At 42.3% G+C, this 24,359-nt stretch overlaps 2 protein-coding genes across 3 annotated transcripts in view; both read right to left on the bottom strand.

The window, feature by feature from the left end:
• The window catches only part of ELF2 (E74 like ETS transcription factor 2), a 39,347-nt gene extending 33,236 nt beyond the window's left edge, over nt 1–6,111 (bottom strand). The window contains exon 1 of the mRNA XM_071555730.1: nt 5,983–6,111. The gene's annotated coding sequence lies outside the window, so the exon portion shown is untranslated. The remainder of the gene's footprint in view (nt 1–5,982) is intronic.
• Nucleotides 6,112–11,977: 5,866 nt separating this feature from the next.
• Nucleotides 11,978–24,359, bottom strand: part of MGARP (mitochondria localized glutamic acid rich protein) — a 29,518-nt gene continuing 17,136 nt past the window's right edge. Inside the window, exons 5-7 of one of the 2 annotated variants that reach the window (XM_071555728.1) lie at nt 20,032–20,190; nt 19,278–19,326; nt 11,978–17,421 (exon numbers count right to left, since the gene is read on the bottom strand). In XM_071555728.1, coding sequence (XP_071411829.1) covers nt 19,280–19,326; nt 20,032–20,190 — 206 coding nt within the window. In that variant the 3' untranslated portion in view covers nt 11,978–17,421; nt 19,278–19,279. The remainder of the gene's footprint in view (nt 17,422–19,277; nt 19,327–20,031; nt 20,191–24,359) is intronic. The other variant, XM_071555727.1, reaches the window with a different exon arrangement.

Here is a 24,359-nt window from a genome sequence, read left to right as displayed (position 1 = left end):
GGTCAACAAAAATACTATGCAAAAATTATTTTAAAGCTTAAATTTATCAAGGTATTAGGGATCCTTCAGCCTGCTATAAAAACATGCTCAGAAAAGCATCATTTGTATTGCTGTACCAACATTGCACAAAATCAGTTGCCACACCAGGCATGGCAGGTTAGAATCACAGAATGGATTGGGTAGGAAAAGACCTCCGAGATCATCAAGTCCAATCCTTGGTCCAACTCCAGTCCATTTAACAGATCATGGCACTCAGTGCCATGTCCAATCTCAGTTTAAAAACCTCCAGGGATGGGGAATTCACCACCTCTCTGGGCAGCCCATTCCAATGCCTGATTACTCTGTGAAGAATTTTTTTCTGATCTCCAACTTAAAATTTCCCCTGGCAGAGCTTGAGCCCGTGCCCCCTTGTCCTATTGCTGAGTGCCTGGGAGAAGAGACCAACCCTCACCTGGCCAGAACTTCCCTTCAGGTAGTTCTAGACAGTGATGAGGTCACCTCTGAGCCTCCTCTTCTCCAGGCTAAATAAGCCCAGCTCCCTCAGCCTCTCCCCATAGGACTTGTGCTCCAGTCCCTTCACCAGCCTTGTTGCTCTTCTCTGGACCCGCTCCAGCCCCTCAATATCCTTCCATATTTTTCAATATCTTTACTACAAAAACACACAAAAACCCAAGCAAAAAGCCAAACAACACACCAAACCAAAAAAACCCCTGACACAACAGAGCAAGATATCCTTATTTTTCACCCTTACATACCAAAAGGAGAATAAATTCTGATACAAGCTTTCTTGAGAATTAATCCTCACAAAAATAAAACCAAACAACAGGAAATCATGTTGTCACAATCATAGTAGCAGCACAATAAGCACAATGTACATTTCAAAAGAAAAGAAAAATACATGCAATTTAGAATAAAAAAAGCTTTCTTTGCTCACATAGGCAGTCAACTTCACATGACAGAGCACAATTCATACCTAACAATATCTCATTTCTAAAAGTACAAAAAAGCCTCTATTAATACCTGATTTTTCATTGTTTCGTTTATAAAGCGAGCAGCACCTTTTGATTATCAACATTTTGGGGAGGAAAAAGAAAGCCAAGACCTCCTCTGTTCCCCAAACAAGACTCAAGTTGGAAAGCCTTTAACAGGCATCCCTTGGAGCTATTTATACCTGTCACCCTCCAGGCTTTTAGCACAAAAATCCAGCTTCTTACCTGCCTATCAAGTATTCCAAAAGCCTTTAAAATGAGAAATATGCAAAGCAGAAAACTAGCTCTTTATGAATGCACTAAAATAACCAATCAGGAGGAAAAATTAAAACATCAATTTTATTGCAAAAATTTTTCTCCTCTACCTTTTTCCTCCTCTGCAGTTTTTCATTTACATCCATGCTAGAAATACCACTAAGCAATCATAACCCAAAGGAGAAGTCCAAAGAAAGGAAACTTCCAAAGAGTTTCAAAATCAGTGTCATTCCTGCAACTCAGACTTGTAGCTACACAAGAACATGAAGTGCTTCACAGAACACCTTTGCCTAAGCATGTCACAAAGCTGTTTTCATTCTCATGCAGAATATTCATGCAAATGAACAGTCATATACGAGGTCACATCTACTGTGTATTTATATTTTATGTACTATAATCCCACAGGTGGCCAAATAACTGCCAAAGTGTAGCAACTGAAAACTGGCTGGATTCACCATCAAGTTATCTCAAAAATATGCCATTTATGTCTCCCAGGTTACAAGAAGTTTAGGTTACTTTTGTGCTGATTTATCTCGACATGAATTACCAGCTACCTGTAGAAATGAAGACAGGGCAATGCAGGAACATAAATGATAATCCTCATTTTCCAGTTCCAGCAGAAATTCATAGTAAGAATCTTACAGGGGAAGGTCCAGAGGAGAATGTGTAACACTAAACCCTCAGCATTCATTAGAAGGATGGTCTTCAGACTGCATGTATGGAACAGTCCAGGTGAGACCCAAAGTCTTTATAGAACAGCATTTGAACTGGTCATATAACAGCATTTCCACTGGTCAGCAAGTGGGAAGGTAAAACAGCTTTAGTTCAGTCTGGTTTAGAAGTTCTAAGTTAAAGCAAATGCACAAACACCCACCCACACCCACAAGTATGTGAGACACATCCCTTTTGGATTGAACCATTTGACCCCTTTCCTTTCCCTAAGCCGTGTCTCTGGGGAAGACCTTTTGCTTCTCCCTCAGATTTCAGTAGCTCACTGAATCCATTCCCCCTCCTCTCCCCAGCAAGTCACAACTCATTTGACTCCTGTGAAACGAAAAGTCTCCCTGGCCACTTTCAGAATCAGTTCAGAAATTCACATTTGCAAAGGCTGAGACGAAAAGGCCAAAAGACAATTTTAGGCTCAGATTCTTAAAGCAAGAGATGATTCAGGTTTGTAGGAGATCAGTCTGTCCCCAGCGACACAACCAGCCAGCACAGGAGCTGGTTCAAGGGACAACTAGGGTTTCTTGAATTACAGAACAACACACAAGAAGATCAAAACTAAAAACAAAAACCACACACTACAAATTTAATTCCTCTCTAGATAAATAGTTAAAACAAAGCAAAATATGAAATACATCAGAGAGAGAAAAAAAATCAAATGTTACATTTCCAAAAGAAATTACCAAATCATTTTGTTACAGTTCTGACATCAGCTCCTGTTCCTCCTGGTAATGGAAAATGCAGAGAAAAACTAGTTTTGAAACATTTGGAGTAACTCCTACAACCACAAAAACAGCTTTCCTGCATCATCTGCTATTTTTATACATCTCATGGGAAAACGAAAGTAAGTGTAGGTGCTTCTATCCCCAAATAAACTAATAAAAACCAAATCAAACTAAAAAATCTAAACTTTGAATTCTTTGCCTCAACAGCGAGAAGTTTGTAACTGTTTCCCACTATAAAAGACTCAAATTTTTGGTAATTTTCTGCTGACAGCAACCAGTTAGAGCATGTACATCTTCAGAGGCTCCAAGGGACTTGTTATAAAGGCTGCAAAATGCTAAACAGCTCCTTCATATATTGAATAGTACATTTTTATGACCTACACTGTGCATCCAAGTGTTTGCCCACAGGAAACTGAAATGGTTCTTGTGTTTTCAGCAGAAAGTTTAAAAGCACTGCCAATCACAACTGTGAGGAACACACCAAAAAACAGTACCTTAAGTTGATCCCCTTGTTCATAACCATCTATCAAGTTAACAGAAGCAAACCTGCAGCTCAAAAGAATTACAAATAATAATTGAAAACCAGTGTGGAAAGGATGGCAGAGCATCATCACCTCTACCAGGCCAGACTCCAAGTGAAGTTATTAAGAACTGGCTTCAAAACAAAACTCTAAATATAAATCCCCAAATAGTTTTAGTACACTTTCATTTTAATTACAAAACAAACAAACAAAAAAACCCCAAACCAACAAACCAATGCTTCAAAAAAAAAAGGTGCCCACACATGAAAATAAGGCAAACATGCAGAAGTCTGGGCAGGAGTGCCCAGAGGCAGCTGCTCCCACAGCACTCAGAACCACCAGAAGATACTTGGAACAATGTCCCGCTTTTATTCAGCTGGATCCCAAATCTGAGGAGAGACTCATGCAGATACCTCCACCGATGCACCCCTAAGAGCAGGACTGCAGTCAGCAGTAGCATCACACACAGCTTTTTTTTTTTTTCCTCAAAAAGGCCTTTTTTGGTTTAATCAAAAAGAAAAAAAAAGTTAAGAAAGTTGGCTTGAAAACGAATTTAGTTATAGGTGCAGAAATACACTTGCCAAGATCACTGCAGAATGCCATGAACAGCAGCAAGGCTTTCTAAGGTGGTCCTTCATGGGCAGCACCTCAAATACACCAGTAAAGGCCACGATCACTCTAAACCACAGCATGCTCTGTAAAACAAATGTGTGTCAACTGAAAGGTTTTCTTTCAGACGTTTTCCCAGACAATTTTTTACAGCTCTGGCTAACTGATTCCCACTGGCATATGCAGAAGAAACGGAGAATCAGTGCTTTTTTTTTTTTTGAGACTCAGAACGTGTCTAAGAACTGAAAAATTAAGTTACTGGGAAAACTGGCTGCGTGTAAAAAGAAATTTAAATTTGTTGCTAAAGAATCCCGGTGTAAACTCATAAACAGAATACAAAGTAAATCTTTACATCCACAAGGCCAGGGGGAAAAAACAGACAATCCATGCAATTTATAGTACCTTACACAGTACACCAATCAATAAATACTACAGAAAAGGCAATCAAAATAGGGTATTGGCAAAGTAGTCCTGACCACACCACACTTCACAAGTTTCCATAAAACAAAGGAATAATTTTATTGCTGCGTACACAGAAATTATTTCGCTGGATCAAATTAACGATGCATCAAATCCAGTAAGAAATTAGAAGAACTCCTCCCACGCATGATGATCTGAACACCTGAAATTTCTACTGAAACCTCAACAGCTAAAGCTGATGAGCTCCAAAACATATAAGCTTATAATCACTTAGAAACTATTAACGTTCTGCAAAAACCTCTGTGGCTTCAGCAGGCTCCTGGACCTTCCCGTATTTCATCCTCTTAGCAGGCGCTCTTCCCACTGCTCTCTATTTAAAGACAGCCTGAAACCTTCTCTTCCCTCGGGCAGAAATCTCACACACATACATACCCTTACTTAGTACCCGCACTTCGAGTCGTTTGTTGGTCCTTAACAACCATTTCCACTCCCCTACAAGGCAGAGGAGGGAGGAATTATTCATCGTTTTACATAATAAAGGAGACGATTAAATGAAATTGTGAGGATGTGGGTTTAAAAAACAACAAAAAAACCCCCCAATACACAGACTAAAAGGAAGCAGTGCGTGCACATTGCATAATTAGCTGTCATAGGATATTCTTGAGGTCAAAAAACTTGTAAGATTTCAGTCTAGCAGCTTTATAAAGGTAAAGCTCCTGAAGGGCTTATGAGACTGTCGAACACAAAGACGCGCGGAACAGTATAAAGTTTAGGGAGCTTCTGAACCAGGTGAAAACCTGAGAGACGGAAAGAGTATGTCACTGACAGTACCACACAAAACAACCATCCTGTTCCCAGAACCTGTCCTAAAGCAACTGATCCTGTCCACTGGCACGGATGGAGTGACACTGTCAGGGATGGAGGGAAACTAGGAGGAAGAGGAATTTGGATCATACTCAGAACCCCCCTTACAAATTGGCCGTGTCTAAGGTAAGGTTTTGCTGTCTTTGCAAGAGAAGTTAAATGATTACAGGACAGTGACAAGGAAAATGACAGTGCCCAGCCGTAAGGGACAGAGCACGCAGGGCAAAGAGTAAGTGGCGAAAGAGAGACAAGAGGGAACACGGCCAAAAAGGCTAAGAGATAAACACGCACTGGGCTCACCCAGCGCAGCGCTCCTCAGCCACGGTATAATGCGAACCACGGCAGCCTCTGGCCCGTCACGCAGGGTGCGGTGCGGGGGCCCGGCGCGGCCGAGGCCGGGAGGGGCCGCACGGCTGACAGCGAGCGGCCCGCCCGCGCTGCCATGTTCCGCCGGCGCCCGTGTAAACAACGCGCTGCCCCCGCCGCTGTCCCCGCCGCCTCCCTCCCGCGCGCCCACCCGCGCGCAGCCCGGCCGGGCAGGCCGCTGCCCCCCCGGGCGCTGTTTACACTGACAGCCCGCGGGCACCGCCCGCTCGGCCGGAGGGGCGGCCCTGCCGCCGGGCGCGGACCCGCGGGGCGGGGGGACCGGGCGAGGGTAGCGGAGTGGCCGTGGCCCCGCGCGGAACCGAGAGCGCGGCAGGGCAGGGCAGGGCAGGCAGGGGGGGTGGGAGAAGCCGCCGGGGCGACCCCCGGCCCCGCCGCCCCGAGGCCGCCCCACACGCCCGGCCGCCCCTCACGGCCCCCGCGCAGGGCCGCCTGTCAGCGCCCGCCCGCCCGCCGCGGCAGCAGGCGCAGGAGCCAGCGCCGCGCCCTTACCGTGGCCGTGCGAGCGGAGGCCGCATCTGTTCTGCCGTGCAGGCCGGGAGCGGGAGGCGGCGGCGCCGCCCGGGCAGAGCCGGGGCCGGGGCCGGGCCGGGGCGGGAGGGGCGGGGGCGCAACGGCGCGACCTGCCCGGCCCGGCCCGGCCCCCCCCGCCGCCGGGCGCGCGGGGGCGCTGCGGGCACGCGGGAACGCTCCGCGCCTGCGCAGGGCCCTCCACGGCCGGGGCGCTCCGCGGGAGCGGCGGGTCCGGGAGCGGCCCCCGGGCCCGGCCTGTCCCTGCCCATTGCCCCCTGCCCATTGCCCCCTGCCCATTGCCCCCTGCCCATTGCCCCTGCCCCTCCCCCCTGCCTCTGCCCATTGCTCCTTCCCCTTGGCCCTGTCCATTGCCACTGATCCCTGCCCCTACGCACCTGTCCTTGTACCTGCCCCTTTCCCCTGCCCTTTCCCCCTGCCCTGCCCATTGCCCCTATCCCCCTGCGCATTGTCCCTGCTCCCTTCCGCCTGCCCATTGCCCCTGCTCCCTGCCCCTACCCCTACCCACGTGGCCTTGTCCCTGCCCTTTCCCCCTGCCCTGCCCCTTGCCCCTACCCCTTCTCCCTTGCCCCTACCCCTTCTCTCTGCCCCCTTCCCCTGCGCTGCCCCGGACCGCGGAGGGCGATGCGGAGCGGCGTGGAGAGCCGCAGCCCGGGGGTTCCCGCTCAGCACAGCCCCGGAGCAGGTGCCTGTCCCTGCGCCCACAGCTCGGTCCCAGCCCCGCGGGGGTCTCCCCACAGACAGAACGAGCTGTCCGTGTGTCGGGCTGCTGCCGGTTTCGGGAGCTCTCTGAGCAGAGTCTGGTATAGGACGGAGACGTTTGCGCTGCTCAGGGTGCGAGGAGGAGGTGCCACAAAGCGAGCATCCCCAACTAGCCAAAGCTTTTACTGTGTGTACATTTTAGCAGACAAAGGAATTAGCGTTCATTGGCTACAAGTTACATAGTTCTCTTATTAATTAGTATTCTGTCTTCTATTGGTTAATGATTCTCTCTTCTCATCCTAATTAGTTCACATGCTGGGTCGTTCTGTTCTCTTGGGTCAGTGGGTTTCTTGGGTCGGTGGTCCATGAGTCGGTGGTTCCACCTTCCCCTGCCAGAATTACCTTTTACGCAGTCGGAGCTGATTCCAGCACAGTTGCTGAGTTGGGTTTATTAGTTTCTGCCTTATCTTGGAAGCTCTGACAGATGGACCGTAAATTCTGCGTCTTTGTATCCACTATCCGCGGTCCATCGTTTTTCCCAAGCTTTGTGACCCTCCCCCGGGGTGAGAGCATTGAAGCATGTCCAGCCCTAAACTTTAACAAAGCGATTCCCTTAACAAGTAATTTGTTTTTCTAACACACGGACATCACTCAGAGCTCGCTAGCTGCTCTCTGTTTCACAGATTAAATCTCACTTCTTGTTGACTAGGCTTGCAAGTGTACAAAGATCATCAACGAACATCCTTTCTTAAGAAATTTTTTTACATATTCCACATTTTGCAACATGATCAGCTGTGGAGCCTCAGGCGCACAGAACCAGTTTCAGGCTGTGACCTGTCAGGGCAATGCTGAAGTGTTGGCTCTCAGTTTTACCCTGTCACAGCTGCCTTCTGGAGCTCAGGGTTTTGAAGCCAGCAAGTTCAGCATGCAGCTTTTGTTGTCCCCTTGACAGTATGAGACACACTATCAGACTCTGCTCACAAAGCAAGTACTTATTAAAACTGTCTTGCTTTAGCCTGGTCTGAAGGTTTGAGCAGAATTGGTCTCCTCTGCAAATATTGGTCTTTAACCATTATGCCCTTCTCTACATTTCACAGAAATAAATAGAAGAGCTTTAGCTGAAGAGAAGGCATTGCATTTTCATTACGGGTATAAAAAACACTCATTGCCAAGGAGACTTTGCAGTGCAAAGCTACTTGCTAAAAGGCACTCTAGAGTGAAGGTTTCTCTTCAGACTGGTTCAGGCCCCCGTACGTTGGAAGAGTCTGACACACTCCTCCTAACAGGAGCGCTGGGCCCTGAGCAGTGCACACAGGCACTACAGTCCCATACACGTGCTCCTTACCTGCATTTGTGTGCAAGCTCTGCTACATCTCAGTTTCCATCTGACCACCAACATCTCCCTTGACACTGCAGTGCATCTCCTCCTCCAACAACTCTGATTTCCAGTCTTCAGTTTCTGCCTTAGGCATGTTACCACCCACTGCTCCAGAGCTCTGGCTCCATTTCCTTGTGCACTTGACTTGACCTGACCTGAATATTTCTTTCCTCTGCATTTTCAGGGCATTAGTTTCCTTCCATATAATCATAGAATCAATTGGGTTGAGTTTGAGCAGGATGCTCAGTCTTTAGAAATATTCTGTGAGCTTATAAAATAGACATTTGTTGTTATCAAAAAAGTCTTAAGGACTTCTAAATCATAGAACCATAGAATTGATTGGGTTGGAAAAGACCTCCGAGATCATCGAGTCCAACCCTTGGTCCAACTCCAGTCCTTTTACCAGATCATGGCACTCAGTGCCACGGCCAAACTCAGTTTAAAAATCTCCAGGGATGAGGAATCCACCACCTCTCTGGGCAGCCCATTCCAATGCCTGATTACTCTCTCTGCAAAGAATTTTTTTCTGATCTCCAACTTAAATTTCCCCTGGCAGAGCTTAAGCCCGTGCCCCCTTGTCCTATTGCTGAGTGTCTGGGAGAAGAGACCAGCCCCCACCTGGCTGGAACTTCCTTTCAGGTAGTTCTAGACAGTGCTGAGGTCACCTCTGAGCCTCCTCTTCTCCAGGCTAAACACCCCCAGCTCCCTCAGCCTCTCCCCATAGGACTTGTGCTCCAGTCCCTTCACCAGCCTTGTTGCTCTTCTCTGGACTCGCTCCAGCCCCTCAATATCTTTCCTGAACTGAGGGGCCCAGAACTGAACACAATACTCAAGGTGTGGCCTCACCAACGCAGAGTACAGGGGAAGGATCACTGCCCTGGTCCTGCTGGCCATGCTATTTTTGATACAGGCCAGGATCCCATTGGTCTTCTTGGCCACCTGGGCACACTGTTGGCTCATGTTGAGCTTCCTGTCAATTAGTACTCCAAGGTCCCTTTCTGCCTGGCTGCTTTCCAGCCACTCTGTGCCCAGCCTGTAGCGCTGCAGGGGGTTGTTGTGGCCAAAGTGCAGGACCCGGCACTTGGCCTTATTGAACTTCATCCCATTGGAATCAGCCCATCTCTCAAGATCCCTTGGCAGAGCCCTCCTGCCTTCCAGCAGGTCGACACTCCCTCTCAACTTGGTGTCATCAGCAAATTTGCTGATGATGGACTCAAGCCCCTCATCTAAATCATCAATAAAGATGTTAAACAGGACTGGACCCAATACTGTCCCATGGGGAACACCACTAGTGACCGGCCGCCAGCTGGATGCAGCTCCATTCCTAAGGAAATAAGATCTTTCAGGGGTCTTTAGGCCCTGGAACCTGACTGAATTTTACAGGTTACATTCAATTTGAGTTTTCTAGGATATATAACGTGGGCAGCTATTTTCCTCAGAGATGGTCTGAACATCTCCTGACAATAAAGGTAGCACTAAAAATATCAGTCCTGTGTCCTGAAGCATAAAAACATTGGTGATTCTTTCTTTCCAAAAACATGTCAGGCATTACTAATAATAGATGATGCAACCAGAAGTCTCTTATGTAAGTGGCCACTACTGAGGTGTAAATTTAAATTAGCTGTCACTTTGTGAAGCACACATCACAGCAAAATTGAGCTTTTACTACACACTAAGCCTGCCAGACATGTAATAAGGCATACACTTGGATGTCATCAGTTATAGATTTTGCTACTAGTTTACATGAACCAATATGACATTTCAGTTTTATGTCTGCTCTGTAAGAGATAAGAGGTAACACTTTTAGATCTTTTGTTTGCCTTTAAAATCAAGACTCAAACTACATGGGGAAAAAAGTTCTCAGGTATTAACAATGTAGCTGACATCCATGTTGCTGATAGAAATTATAGAATAATGTTCAGTGTTTGCACAGTAGAAACTGTAATTATTTTAATCATACAAATTGTATTAAAAATGTAATGAAGGTGTAAAGTTAAAATCTCACTAACAATGGATGATGGAAGTTCACATTTATTAGGCCTTGGGCTTAGATCTGAGATAGCAGATGATAATATAAAATAAATGGAAGTAAAGAATAAGTCAAGAAAATGGTGAGGTATTGGGAGGAAAAGATTAGAAATGTTCCTGGCAAAAATTGCCTTGTTATAGACTGGAAATATGTCCAGCTGGGTGGGAGTTTTAGCCCTCAACAACAATTTTCTTGCAGCCTGGCAGGCCTAAGTACTGCCAGTTTCATCTTTAGTGCTTAATTAGTTCTGACTTAATGTGCTCACTCTTTTGGGTTTGTTGGGTTTGTTCTGGCAAATATAAATATATATATATTTAAATATAAATATATAAATATAAATATATTAAATATAATATAAATATATTTTCCTTCATATTCTTCTTTCCACGGGTCCAAGTTAAAACGCAGAAAAAGAAGAAAACCTTTTGCCATGATCCTTTTCATGGGGAAGAGCAGATAGCTGCTTTCAAAACCCACTGCCAGCTGAACAAAAGCCATATAAACCAAAGCTGCTTTGCACATCTCAGTAGTTCCTCCATGGACTCATTGTGCTGACAAGGTCATCACTTAGGGGTGCTCTGAAAACACACTGTAAGTGGTCCCTTCTGTAAAGCTGGTGTTGTTCATCTTCCTGCCACTTGGCCTGTACAGTCCTCTTCGATTTTCTCCACTCTCTGTTTGGTTGCCAAAGGACATAACCAGCTACTGATTGGCATATTTCTGGAGCTGTCTCTGCCAGCAGGAAGTCATGGATGGGCTGTTAGAGATGGATGTTGTGTTGCAAGTGTTTGTCACAAAAGTGATCACTTCAGCAGTACAACTCTGAAACACTTGAGTGGTCTTGCTTTTATAAAAGATGATGCCTAAGACCCTACCAACCTCATAGGGGAAAAAAAAATCATTGTGAGCTGAGAGCTCAAAGATTATTGCTGGTGGAAAAATAACACTCAGAATGGTAAGAAACAGGAGAAATCTGGACAGGTCCTATTCTTGAGTTGCTGTACCCCAGTGCAGAAAGGGGTTTTTTTGTAATGGAACAAGTTGGACAGATCCCAAATGGAGGTGGCTGTTTTGACACACTACTGATAAATGGAATAGATCTTTAATACCAGTCCCAGGCAACACTGCAAACTCTGAGTCCAGAATGGGCCGCTGGATATCTGTTTCAAATATGACAAAGGGACAAACGTCATAGAATCATACAATGGCTTGAGTTGGAAGGGTCATTAAAGATTGTCTACTTCCAATTAGCTTTTGGAGTTATTTTTGCAGGGATATGGGACCTAATTTGAGTCTATAGTTCTGTTGATTCACATATTTCTTTTGCCAAGGATAAATGCCAAATAAATAAAGGCTCCATCTGTGAAGAGTTCCAGATCCAACAGAATTAAGGCAAAATTTCAGACTTGTTTCAAGGTTTCTGTGCTGCAAAGACACATGACTGATGTCAGATAAATACAAATTTACTTAAACTTCCCACCTACCCCCCTTGATTTTATTCATATGGTAGACTACTAAAGCAGCTTGTATTTTACAGTAAAGGCCTTTAAATAACATGTCTAAGCCTAATCTTCTCTTAATTCATTCCATCGCCTTTATAATTTTCCCTTAATGGCACACAAGTTAGAATAAAATAAATTAAAATATATTAAAATATAACCTAAACCCAAACCCAACCAACTAAACAAAAAACCCCACAGACTCTCCTCTTCTTAAAGCTACAATGCTACTTTGCTGGTAAAGCAGGTAAGCATGAGAAGGTTCTGTTCCTCAGCAGGAGTTGTAACACCAGTAATTACGTGGGAGTTGTGATTAGAGCATGGAAATGATGCAGTGCTGAAACAAGCCTGTTTCAGGCAGGACTTTATTCTTGAATAAATTTGTCTTGCTTTTAAGAAATAAAGAATTACATAGAAATAAAGGAAGAAGTGGTTTGTTGCTGCATATTAGATAGACTTTGAAATACAGCAGTTGCAATAATTTAGAAAACAAAAAGAGTAAGTGTGAAAGAGGACTTTACCACATTTTTCACTCAAAAATTATATGAAATGTACATGGCATATGTGTTTTCTCAGTTAAGACATAGCAGAAAACAGAATGCTCACAAGGGACCACTCTTATACAGAGAAACCCTTTGGAAATTGTGGTGTTTTACAAGAAGAAATTCCTTACAGAGATGAACTAGTTTGTTTTAATTTGTTTTAAAGAAAAAATAAAAAATAAAATGTGTTCAAAGGCATATTTGTCTTTTCACAGCATAATATTTCAGCACTGAAAACTACTTTTCATTTAGGAACAGCCAAGCTCTGCAATTAGCAGAGTCTTCATATGGGCAGCGCTGAGTGAGGGTATCTCAGAACTGGTACAGAACACAAGATTCTCAGAAGAGACATACTCAAAGGGAATGAACAGGGCGTGGAAATCAAGCCACTAGAGTTTTTCTCATAAGGTAACAATTTAGACAGTTCGGTCCTTCTGTCTTTGTTTGTAACTAGGACTGAATACTTTGTGTAACTTCCTTCTGCTGCCAGTACTTGTAGTACGTGAAAAGGGGTGAGACTGCAGTGATTTTGATTTTATAGAACTTCATTAATAATTTAAATGGGAACAAAGTCATTCACGTCCCACCTCATTGTGTTCCCATTGGCAAGAACTGTCAAGCCTTAAGCATTTACTCCAGGTTTGGCTCCTTTCGCATTTTAAGAGCCTCAGCACCAAATGCTTTGCATTGGAAATTAATCACTTACTAAAACAGTGGAATGAAAAGTATCTGTAAGATTTGGATGTTCTCCAAACCACCATTAAAAACAACTCAAGACAATTTTCTGCAGTGGACAAAAGCATACATTACTCATTTATTCCTGTATTTTTCAGGTCTGGCTTATGGGGATGGAGGATTCTTTCTCTGTTCCAGGTTTTAGTAATCATACTGGCTTTGGTTTACTGCCCTCTTCTGTTTGATAATGTCAGTGCACGTTGTCCAATGGTTAATTATTCTCAATTAGCTCTCACTGGAGAATAAAATTTCCCACTAACTACTGAGAAAGAAGTAGTATGCAGGAAGAAGGACGCCAGGAAAAAAAAATCACATTATGGAAAGTTGATCAATGAATCTCCATGGACCTCAGTAAGTTAATTTGAGAGATAGAAAAAGAAAGAGGAAATCTGATCTGGATACATATTACTGTCTCTTGTCTTCCACTTATTCTCTATATTTCCCCCTTTAATTTAATTGGTTTGCATACCACTGTCACTGCTGAACTGAGAAGAAAAGGAACAGGGAACTAAACTTTCTGAGATGAAACACAGAAACTAGAGCAATGTAGAACACTTTTCCTAAGGGAAAAGCAGAGCTTACACATACATCTTTTGGAAGATCACTAAAGTCATGCAGGTTTTAAAATAAGGAAAACTATCACTAAGCTAACAAGATTTTTGGGTAATTAAGAGACTAGATCTGCACATGAAGCATATACAAATAATTAATGAACCACATTAAGAACAGTCTTCTATTCCTCAGAAGCTTTTCGTTTGTTTGTTATGCAGGAGCTCTTAAGCACTAATTGCAAACAGCCTTTCAGAGCTTGCTAAAGCAATTGTTGGAGTTTGGTACAATGTCAAGAGGAAGTGCAGGAAATCTGTAGATAGCTGAAATACAGGCAAATCATGTTGTTTCTGCAACCTGTCGTTCGAGCAAATAGTAGAAATAACTCCAGCATAGATACCTCCAGTTTTAGCCCTTCTCCCTCCACCAATAAAATTGGAGGAAGCAACACCTTCTGCAGCATTCCAAAGGAGTAAAGCCCAAAATACAGGAGAATCCAGTTACCCACAGTGATGTTTGATGTCTGTCACTGTGGGATGGAATTCATTTCCATCAACCTTCACACCTTCCATCTTCTGCAGCAGGTAAGCAGGACAAGAAAGAAAAACACACAGTCAAGAAATACCTTTCCTAAGAGCAGAATTGTCTATGTGGGAACAGGGATGGCACTCCATGGAAATGAGCTAACCAACGTGCTGCAAACAAAGTGAGCTCCCATGTCCTTTCACACAAAATTCCTTTTGTCCCTGCTGGTCTTCCCTCATCCCATATGTGCCTGTAGCCTCTCAGCTCTCTCCTGCAGAGCTGCAGGGTCAGTCTTTCACCACTTGCAGGGAGAAAATGGGACCTACAGCAGCTAATCATAGCCAGTGCTACAGAGGTGCATCCTATATTTGCTTATCTGCTGAAAACACAAGTAACTTATTTTAGCTACTGATCTCCTCACTCATCACTTAGCTGGTAGGAGCCTTATGTCTCTCACCCCTGTTGGCAAAACAGAAGTTGGGCTGGTTAGTTAGTTCAAAGTTTTTGAGGGAGAGAGGCCAACAGGTGAGGGAAAAAATCACAGCCTATTCTTGGCTTGTTTGGAGTTCATTGGGGTTTTGTCTTTCTTTGGTTTTTTCAGTTTGGGTTGGCTTGGGTTTTTTCCCAGAAAAACAGATAAAAAGTAGTAGCTTATCACATCATCAAAGTTTACTGCACAGGCACAACAAATCTTGACTGAAGTATCTCACTCTCAGATTTCCAAGTGTTCCAACTTGCAGCTTGAATTATATTTTTGAGTAATTGTCTTATGTTTTGAAGAAGCAAATGAATATAGAATGGAAATTCTATACTTACATCAACACAGGCAAAGAGTAAACCTGAAACTGTTAGGGGGACTTCATCTGTCTCCAGAATTTTCAGCCATTGGAATAGCTCCCAGCAGCAACAAGCTGTACACTAGTGCTAAAGGGAGGTGAAATGCTTTGCCAGCTGTTTTCAGATACTTGCTGACAGCAAAGGAGCAAAGTGCAATTTGGACAAATTCGTGAATCTCAAGTTTTACTCTGGCGTTTGATGTGTATTCTCAAGAACAAACCTTTTCTCCCATCTCCTTTAGTCTTGTGCTACTTCTGCTATTTGCTGTGGCCTTGCTCTCCTTAATGATCCACTTCAACAATACCCTTTCAACATTTCCTATGGTTCACCACCACCTTTGTGTAGCAGCTCAAAAATTCAGTTTTGAAGGTGAAGGACAGAAAATTATTCATTAATGTGATAATTACACTCCATACTAGCAAGACTGATAAAAACAATCAACAATGGCCAGACCTCTGTGAATTGCAAAATATCTGGGTTTAATCTAGGATAATCAAATGCTGAAGCAGACCCTGCTGTGCTACATGTCATCACAGCGAAGTTCATAATATATTCCTAGTTTCTCTGGCCTTCAGGAGTAGTGTCTTTTTTTCTTTTTTTTTTTTTTTATTAAAAAGCCCAAATAAAACAAACAAACAGAAGATCTCTGACATAGAGCTATCCTGGGGCTCTTTTTTTTTTTTAATTGAAGGGATTAAAAGCTTTGGAAAGCTCCCCATAGTTTGTGATTCAATCCTTCAGGCAGCTGTTCCAAAGGGCTAACATATTTTGCTATGTACCAGAGCAGTTTCAGAGATAAAGGGCTAGACAGCAAGGCCTACAATTTCAGAAACCCTACTGCTTGCTGCAGTAAAACCAGCTTCTTTCACTGGGAATTAGTGAAAATGAAGAAATAGAACATTTAAGAGTATGCATCCATTACAGGATGTTTAATCTACCAGATAAAGATAGACTCTTATCCAACAAAATGTCAGTCTAAGACTTTTATTCCAGTAGCTTTGTCTACAAAAATTGCTTTTAATCACAGCAGCTTTATCCTTTAAGCAGAAGGCTGTCGTATGTCTTCTTGAAGCTCAGGAGCCTGCTTTTGCCTCTGCATTTCCAGTTATTCCTAAGCAGGTCCAGGGGCAACAGGCTCTATTTTTGTTGGGACACTATTACAATTTGCTTTATGATGGGGAAATCAGCACTTGTTGCTTTGTGTCATGGGTAGGAATGTCATAACGCTATCATTTCCCTTGCAACATTTTCCAGAGCTCTGCTTGAAGAGAAAAGAGGAAGATACACCTTAGAGAGCATCCTTTCTATATAAATAGTATATTACATACCTTATTTGGCCCTGGTTTAGAATTATTGACATTCTGTGATGGCTGTAATGGGTCTCAGTATTTTGCCTGAGATGCACACTCATGCAAACAGCACAATGGAGGGTTAGGAGAACAGTGTCATACAAATCCATTATTCTAACAGATGTATTCTTTATGAAGTCAATACTAAGAAAATAAGATTATTTAGCTATTCTGTTCTTTCTTAGTTTCCAAGAATCCTTGTGCATTTGAACACCTGTTGCATAGCCCTCCATGGGGATTTTGTTGGCCATCTGCAAGTGCTTGGGGGAGAGCTTTACCACAGCCTAAATGGCTCGTGATCTGTACAAAAGTGTTTTCCCAAACCTCCATGTTGTCACACTACTGCTAATACAGAACAGCACAGAAAGATGACAGCAAGCTGGATGAGCTTTGATAGGAGCAGAGCCCAGCACCCCCAAGGCAGGAACCACCACTTCTATCCATGATGACAACATCAACTGGTGTTATTTTGATTGTCATGCTATAAAGTACCCATTGATACTACTTGCAAACAGGTTTTCTTCCCAAAGCAGGACCCTTAAAAATATTTAGTCCTAGATATTATTGTGCAAGGAAGGGTAGCATCTGAAATGTTTATGCAGGGGAAAATTAGGTCTTATACAGCCAGATGTCACAGAGTTTCACAGAGTATTCTGAGTTGGAAGGGACCCACGAGGATCATCAAGTCAATGGCCCACATAGGGGACTGAACCCATGACCTTGGCATTATTACAGAAATCCAAACTTGGGAGCAAACAGGTTGCTATTTTCCCTGTAATCCAATTTTAAAATGCTAACAGGTAAGTTTTAAAATATTTTTACTTGATTTTAAAACCTTTTACTTACATTTTAGCATGGAATGTTACAATGGTATGATAATGCACAACAGTTTGCACCAAAAGTAAGAAATCAATGTACATAACGAGACAACAAAGACCTAGAAGGAGTTCAGCTGGCATGGTTTAGTTAAGTCTACTGCTTCTCTTAGCACATGTATTTAGGACATGTTGAGTGATGCTTTCACAGTTTGACTGGATGCTACTTCCTACAGCAGAGATGTTAAACACAGAAGCGTCCCTCTAAGCAACTTAAATCATCTGTTGCAGCACTGAACACTGGTCCTAATGAGCAGTGTGTGGTATGACAAACCACACAGTTTCTTTTATGTCTCCAAGGAAGAGTATGAGGTTTCACACAGGAATCAGCTGGTTGATTGCCACAAATACTTCCGTTAAACTTCCCAAAGGCTTCAGCACTGCTTATTGAGAAAGAGAAAAGAGAATCTGGTTTAGAGGAAGCAACAGGAAACAATGTTTAGCAACAAACACCATTCATCAGGTCTCTTTCTTTGCAAACATTCCAAGCACATTGTAAATTTGACTGTGGTTTAAGTGGATTACAGCATATAACCACTACTGGTCTATAAATCAGGCTTGTCTGATGGCTTGTGAAAACTAGCTCTGTTATCAGCACCAAAGCCCAGTTTCAAGGGTTCCCTTCCCTTCATCTGCATTGCTCAGGTATAAGTAAATTCCTCTGCAGGCTGGACACACTCCACTAAGTCTTGCTTCTACAAATAGCTACTTGCTTAACTTTAAGCACAAAGTAAACCAATTGTGTTTGCTGAGATTACTGATCTAAGTAGCTTCACAGCAGTGCCAGTTTGGGGCCAGCAGCCACACACAGTAGAACTGTATATCCCTACTCAGGCATGCTTTCAGCATCAACCTAAGGCTTTATCTGAGGATTTAATCCATTACTACTACTTCTATCCCTTAACCAAATAATTACCATTTTTTTGAAAAGTTAGTGGATAGTGGATAGTCACTGGACAGTGATTTGATTCTCACATCAGCATTCTTTTTGGTTCTTGTTTGCCTTGAATTCCTCATAAAGTATAATGTTTTTAATGAAAAAGTTAAGTTCCATACTCCAAAGTGCTTACAAACAAAAGAAACACACACACACAAGAAAAAAACAGGAAGAAAGGAGTCTTTCCTGACTGTGAATGCAATATGGTTTATGACTTGTACATTTGTGAAATGACAGCCAGTAATCTTCCAGCACTAAGTAGTAAAACATTTCATAAATCTCTTTCCCCGCCCCCACACAAGATCAAATTGGAACTCAGTAAGAGACCCTTTTGTAAGCTTGTAATGCTATACTCATAAAAAGTAATTTTTTTTGTCAAAAACAGTCCAATTCAGTGGGCCTGTATTCTGGTGGCACATTAATCTATTTTCTCACGTATTTTCAATTTGTTCCATCAAAGATGCTTCCTACAGCTTGCCTTCCCTGCCACTCCCATCATTTCCAGTTACTGTCCATGCCTTCATTAATTGAATTGGCTGTATTGGGTATTTGTTGTCTAAATGAAAATCTGGAATAGCAATGCAACAATCTGTAGGGTTGCCAGATGTTTACATGGAAAAAAAATATTCCTAACTCAATTTCTTACTCTATATCACTGCATTTATATGTTCCAGAATGGAGAGAATTTCTTGGTAACTTGGTTTTCTGATGTGATACCCTCAGGTACCCTTAGCTTTCACTTTGAGCAAAAATAACAACCTTGAGAGGCACAACTTCTCTGACAATAAAAAGCCAAAGCCAGCTGACAAAGACATTAGCAAAACAGAATGGGTATTGTATTCAGTTCTTTCCATTAGCACAAACTAGAAGTGCAGACAGGCTAAACATGAAAAAGTGTATTTAAAGTAAAACAGTCCAGAAGGCTATGGCTTTACAACAATTCAGAAGTTCAGTAGCTATGTAATTTAAACCAAAAGCCAAAAGAATATTTTTTGCCTAGAAAAAGCTACAACACTCATGTCTTTATCCTGTTTTCATGGGACTAAGATAAAGCTATAAATAAATACCCAGCATAACAATTGATATGAGAATGTTTTGCTCCTTAGCCTCTAAAAGATGTCAGCAATAGTTCCCAAAAAATAAGGAATACTTCAAGAAAGTTCTTTTGTTGTTGGGAGCAGAAATACAAATTCACCATCTCAGTGCATGTGCAGACTTACCACATGCTGCAATTGCCACTAATTGAGAAAAAAAATAGGTGAAGAGCAGGAAACCACATGCTGCAACTGTACTGTGTACCTTTAGGGATCTTTAGCAAGTTCTTCAGGTGTCTTCCCCTCCTCAGAAACTGAAATTGGAGACAAAACACCAATGAGAAACATTGGAAACAACTTATTCAAGAACAAATAGTCAAGTAAGTTGTTTCCCTTTAGTCCAAAGTATTCTTGGACTAAAGGGATACAATTTACAAAGTCATGTTAGGTATACAGACATCTTTCCTTTTAGCTTTTTAATTCCAATTTTAAAGGAGTTTAGAGGCCAAACTTCTAAACTCCTTTGAAAATCTCCGCAGTGATGACTTTAACACATATTTTTCTTTGCATTCAGTTACATCATTCAACTTTAGTAGCAATAAGATTGTTTATTGCTTCATCAAAGCACTGCAAGGTTTATTAATACCACATGTGCTACATTTTTCTTTACACCAGTGTAATTTAAGAAAATTCTATCTTTCAAATTAAGTCAGATGTTGGAAAAATGTGTTACATGCAGCACAAGGAGAATTTCTTGTTCTTAATGAAGTTCACATCTAGCCACTTATTTAGCAGGGCACTGAGTTCAACACATCACCACGATCCAACTCAGCAACAACCTATTTCTACTGCATAGCACATAATTTCAGAATTAGATTTCCGCCAACACTACGATGCCAAACACAGCCATCACAGGCAGCCACACTGCAGCACTTGAGCTCTGCATGCTCTTGCAGCTAGTTCAGTGCACACAGCCAGAGACAAAACACTTCATTTCAGACCCAACTGTCCTCCTGCACCTTCTGCAGTTTGCCACGACTCCTCAGCAGCTGCGTCCTGGCTCTCAGAGGCTGTGTCAGAAAGCTCTTGAGCAGCTGAGGCTACTCCTTCCTTGCCACTGTCTAAGTTTTCTTCATGGGCAGAAGAAGCTGTAACATCCAAGACTTCACTCACAGATTCTACGAATCAAATTAGAGAGATAATTGTCTTCTCTTTCCATTCATCATCGTAAATGAGGGTGAGCAGTCAAGGCTGACAAAGCATGAAGTACCCACCTAGCACATATCCTTGAAGTAACTGAAGATAACAAGATCTACCAAACGATTAAATTCTATCATGCAAATAAAACTTTGAAAGTGGAATTCCAAGGAAAGTCTAACTCTTTTCAACCCTGGGGCAGAAAACTATAAACCTGAGCTATTTTCATGTATTCAGACATAGACAAGTATTCTCTAACATGTACCTCTTTTGCAGATACTGTTGTTTTATTTTCTGATTTCGGTCAAATTACTAATGACATGCAAGAGGCTAACGGTAAAGTTTCCACGGAGATACATCTAGTCAGATCATCACCACAGGGCATTATGTATATAGTCCACATAACTATGGGTAGTTTTAATGTAGAGATATCCTTACATCAGGCTGAAGGTTCAGGTAGCAATTCCATAAAAGCCAATTAGCAATTTTTAAATACTCCTTTAAGCATAAAGCAATCTATCTGCATAAAAAGTCTCTAATAGCAAATATATGTTTAGAGATGCACTCTGCAGGGAGACTGAACACATCATCCAGCAGTTGCATGTTAAATTTTGCTTGAGTAAATTCTCCCTTAAATGCCACTCTGACACCCGATCCTATCAGATCTCAGAAGCTCAGCAGGGTCAGGCCCAGTTAGGACTTGGATGGGAGACCTCCTGGGAATACCGGGGGCTGTAGGTTCTAGTCCTGAGGACTTCATTGTCACCATCCAAACTCACTTGGCCATGGCAGATGGACCTTAGGACTGAAACGGTGGTGCCAGTTCTGCACACACTGTGCCTCACCTAAAAAATCCACAGTGCAGGCTGGAAGGGCACACCCACGCAGGGAGAGCCCTTCCCAAATCTTCATTCACGAAGCCTATCCATGATGATGATGATGAAATTCTCTCTTATCACGTTCTTCTAACCTGCCTATCAGAGGTCTCCATCATCACACACCTCAACTGCTTGGCAGGATAAGGTTTGCAGAAACTTTCTTGTTACATCCCATATTAAGCTACATGTCTGTTAAATACAGGCAACTGAACACCTTCATCACAAGTTCAATAAATCCAGTAAATAAGAGTTCTACATCCCACACCTTTTTCCAAATATTATCTTGCAACCAGTTAAATGCAGCATATTCTGAACATCAACTGTTGCACTTTTCAGAATAGTGACTGCATTTTGAAGAAGCAATAGAGAAAGAAATATTCAGGAATTGCTACCTTTGTCTCTACAAGGAATAGCTGTGCAATGAAAATAGTACATTTGAAATTTGGAACTCTATACATTTTATAGCAAGCAGTACTTGATGTAATTCCATACATCTCCTGCGGTAAGAAGCTGCTGGGTTTGAGTGTGTATCATCAATGGTCAGCTTTTATTACCAAAAACTCACGCTCTGTCTGACAGTATTGACTTTTTTTTCTTTTTCTCTTGTGTTTTGATTTTTCTTGCACTAAGAACTAGATCAGGAAGCAAGTAGAGGGAGCAGCATGGTCTTCCCTGCTTTTTAATAAAACCTCATTTCCTTTGGCTGGGAATTGTGCTTATTTGTCACCTATAGGGACACCTACCTTGAAAACCTAACATTAACACTTATACCTAACATTAACATTTATACCACTTGTACTGAAAAATTTGTCTCTGGTCTGAATTGTTCTTTATGGTTATCAGAGAGACAATCTACTGCAACAAAATATGGATTCCTCCCAGTGTGTCTATCCAGGTTTCTGTGGAGTGGCCATCACTCCCTAAAATACAAAGGGACTTGTTGTGACAGGCATTGCATTTTGAAAATCTGTGTTTGTATTATGAGTGTACTATGTTTATATAAGAAATTGTCCATGGCTAGTGCAGAAATCCCCAGCTGGTACTTTTATGGAAGTGGCTTTCCCTTCTGTTCCTTGAGCTGGAGTTCCATAGGAGCCACCTTCCTGGTGCCACAGCTGAAGGGCTCTTTTGGAGAAGAGAAAGATGCAGTAGCTGGTGGTCCCAGTGCATGTGCTCACGGCAGCACCAGGCAGGGCACCTTGTACTGGGTCATCATCCATGCCCATTATCTCCAGCAAAGATTCAGACTGGCTGACATAGATCATTTTGGCATCAGTTCTTTTGTCCCATTGCAGTTACAGCAAGCTATCCAAGTGTCTCGTGGTGCTTTGGGCACCATGGCATTAAGTAGCAGTCTATAACCTCACGAAGGCTATCCTGAGGATTCAATCAACACCAAAACAAATCTGAGCATATTTTTTGGTGGCCTGTAAATGCCTTGGAACAAAAGCTCTGTATCCCACTCACAAAGCCAACACTTTTCTCTGTCCAAGCGAATTGCTGTGATCCCAGGGCAACAGCAGATCAATGATGAACTGGCAAGCTCAGAATGAGTCCCCTGCTTATTTCAGATTTGGGACTGCCATATGGGCCCTTTGACGTGACGAGCCAGACATAGTGCCTGAGTCCCTTGAAACCTCTCCTACTGACCAGCTGGTAGCACAAAGCATGACAAAGTTTAGAAATTTCTCCTTTTTGTGTCCCTGGATATTAAATTTAACCTCAGTGCTCTTTCACCACCCCCTCTTTTTTATTTTCTTTTAAATCTGCATGCATTTCACATTTTTTCAATCCAGTTTAATCTCTTGCAGTTGTTCCATGTAAAATCCTGCAGTAACGCCCTATTTCATACAAGATATTTTAATCTACGCCTGGTACAATGGTGACTCCTTAGATGAAGGATTTTACTCTCCTGTCTGTTCAGTTATTGCCTGTCATGAAACTCTGCAGCAATTAAAAGATGTAACTTAAATCACTTCTAACTCTGGTTTGTTCAAATACTAAAAATTTAGGCTTCTTTATTTTTTCAAAATAGTTGTAGAGGAGTTATAGCACCTTAACTAGTTCTGTTTGTTTCCTGAATGATGATCAGTTTGAAAATCTGAAGTCCCTCTATTTCCTTGTGTAGTGATGACTATGACTCATTTTGTCTATTTATGCCAGTTTTTTTTACAATTTCTACAGGCTGTAACTAAACAAAATAATCTGCATTGTGTAACTGCTTCTCTGCAATGAGGACACGTAGTATTTAAGTGCTGTTCATATGATGCTTTCCACTAAATGCCCAGCTGCTTTATTATCCATGTAGTACAATACTACTCCAGCTCTTTAACATCTTTACCAACACACCCACCTGCAGCATTCCTGTCGAATGGGTCTCAGTCAAGTGATGATTCCACCCTGATCCACACAATTTAAAACCTCCCAAAAAAGAGAATGTTCTTGGGTTTTACTTTCCTTTTACATTCACAAAAAATGTGTTCATTGAGCTTTTTCTTAATTCTGTAGAGTGAACTCCCAGACATACACATAACAATTCATCAATAGCACTGGAGTTAAATGTCTTCATAATTTTCCTGTTTCATAGAGTGTTTGGTGTGTCATGTTCCTGCCCATCTTAGTAGAATGTATTACTCTACAGAAGGTATAGAGAAAGTATAGTTCATAGTTTCACACAAGGTATTATATTGGCAGTAAAAATCTCAGTCTCAGACTCTGTGTATAATACTAGCTATTTTTTCGGAAAATTGGATTTTTTTTTCTCATGTATTTTTCAATTTTAAGTTTTCCCCTAGGATAAGTAGCTATATCCCAGTATCTCTGGCTACAGCTTTCCTCAATTTTGCTAGGCATTTATGTATACTGTAGCACTTACAGATCTGAATTAGGAGCTCAACTTCCTTGTGATTTCAGCAAATGACAATATAAAGGAACTTCAAGCCTCAGAGAAATCAAACTAATCATGTTTACTAACTGTAGGCAAGGGGCTGGGCTTTGCATATTGCATCAGCAGCTGTTGCCAAAGCATTCAAAGGAATTTGAACATACTGAGGACTTTGATGACTAACAACCTCAAGGTGAGTTAGAGCCCCAACATATACTCACAATGCAACCATCTGTGTTATATTCATTGCTTACATGTAACAGTGAACCCTCACCAAAACACCACCTGCTTCTGCCCAGGATAGCTACACACACTCCCAAGAGGTCTTTAGCTCCTCTGCTTCAGGAGATAACCATTCTGAGAAGAAATACATCCTTCCAAATTGCAT

Source organism: Pithys albifrons, chromosome 5, assembly GCF_047495875.1.
Source record: "Pithys albifrons albifrons isolate INPA30051 chromosome 5, PitAlb_v1, whole genome shotgun sequence".
In the NCBI taxonomy this organism is placed as follows: Eukaryota; Metazoa; Chordata; class Aves; order Passeriformes; family Thamnophilidae; genus Pithys; species Pithys albifrons.
The sequence above is the reverse complement of the archived record's forward strand: the minus strand, read 5'-3'. Positions and strand labels throughout refer to the sequence as shown.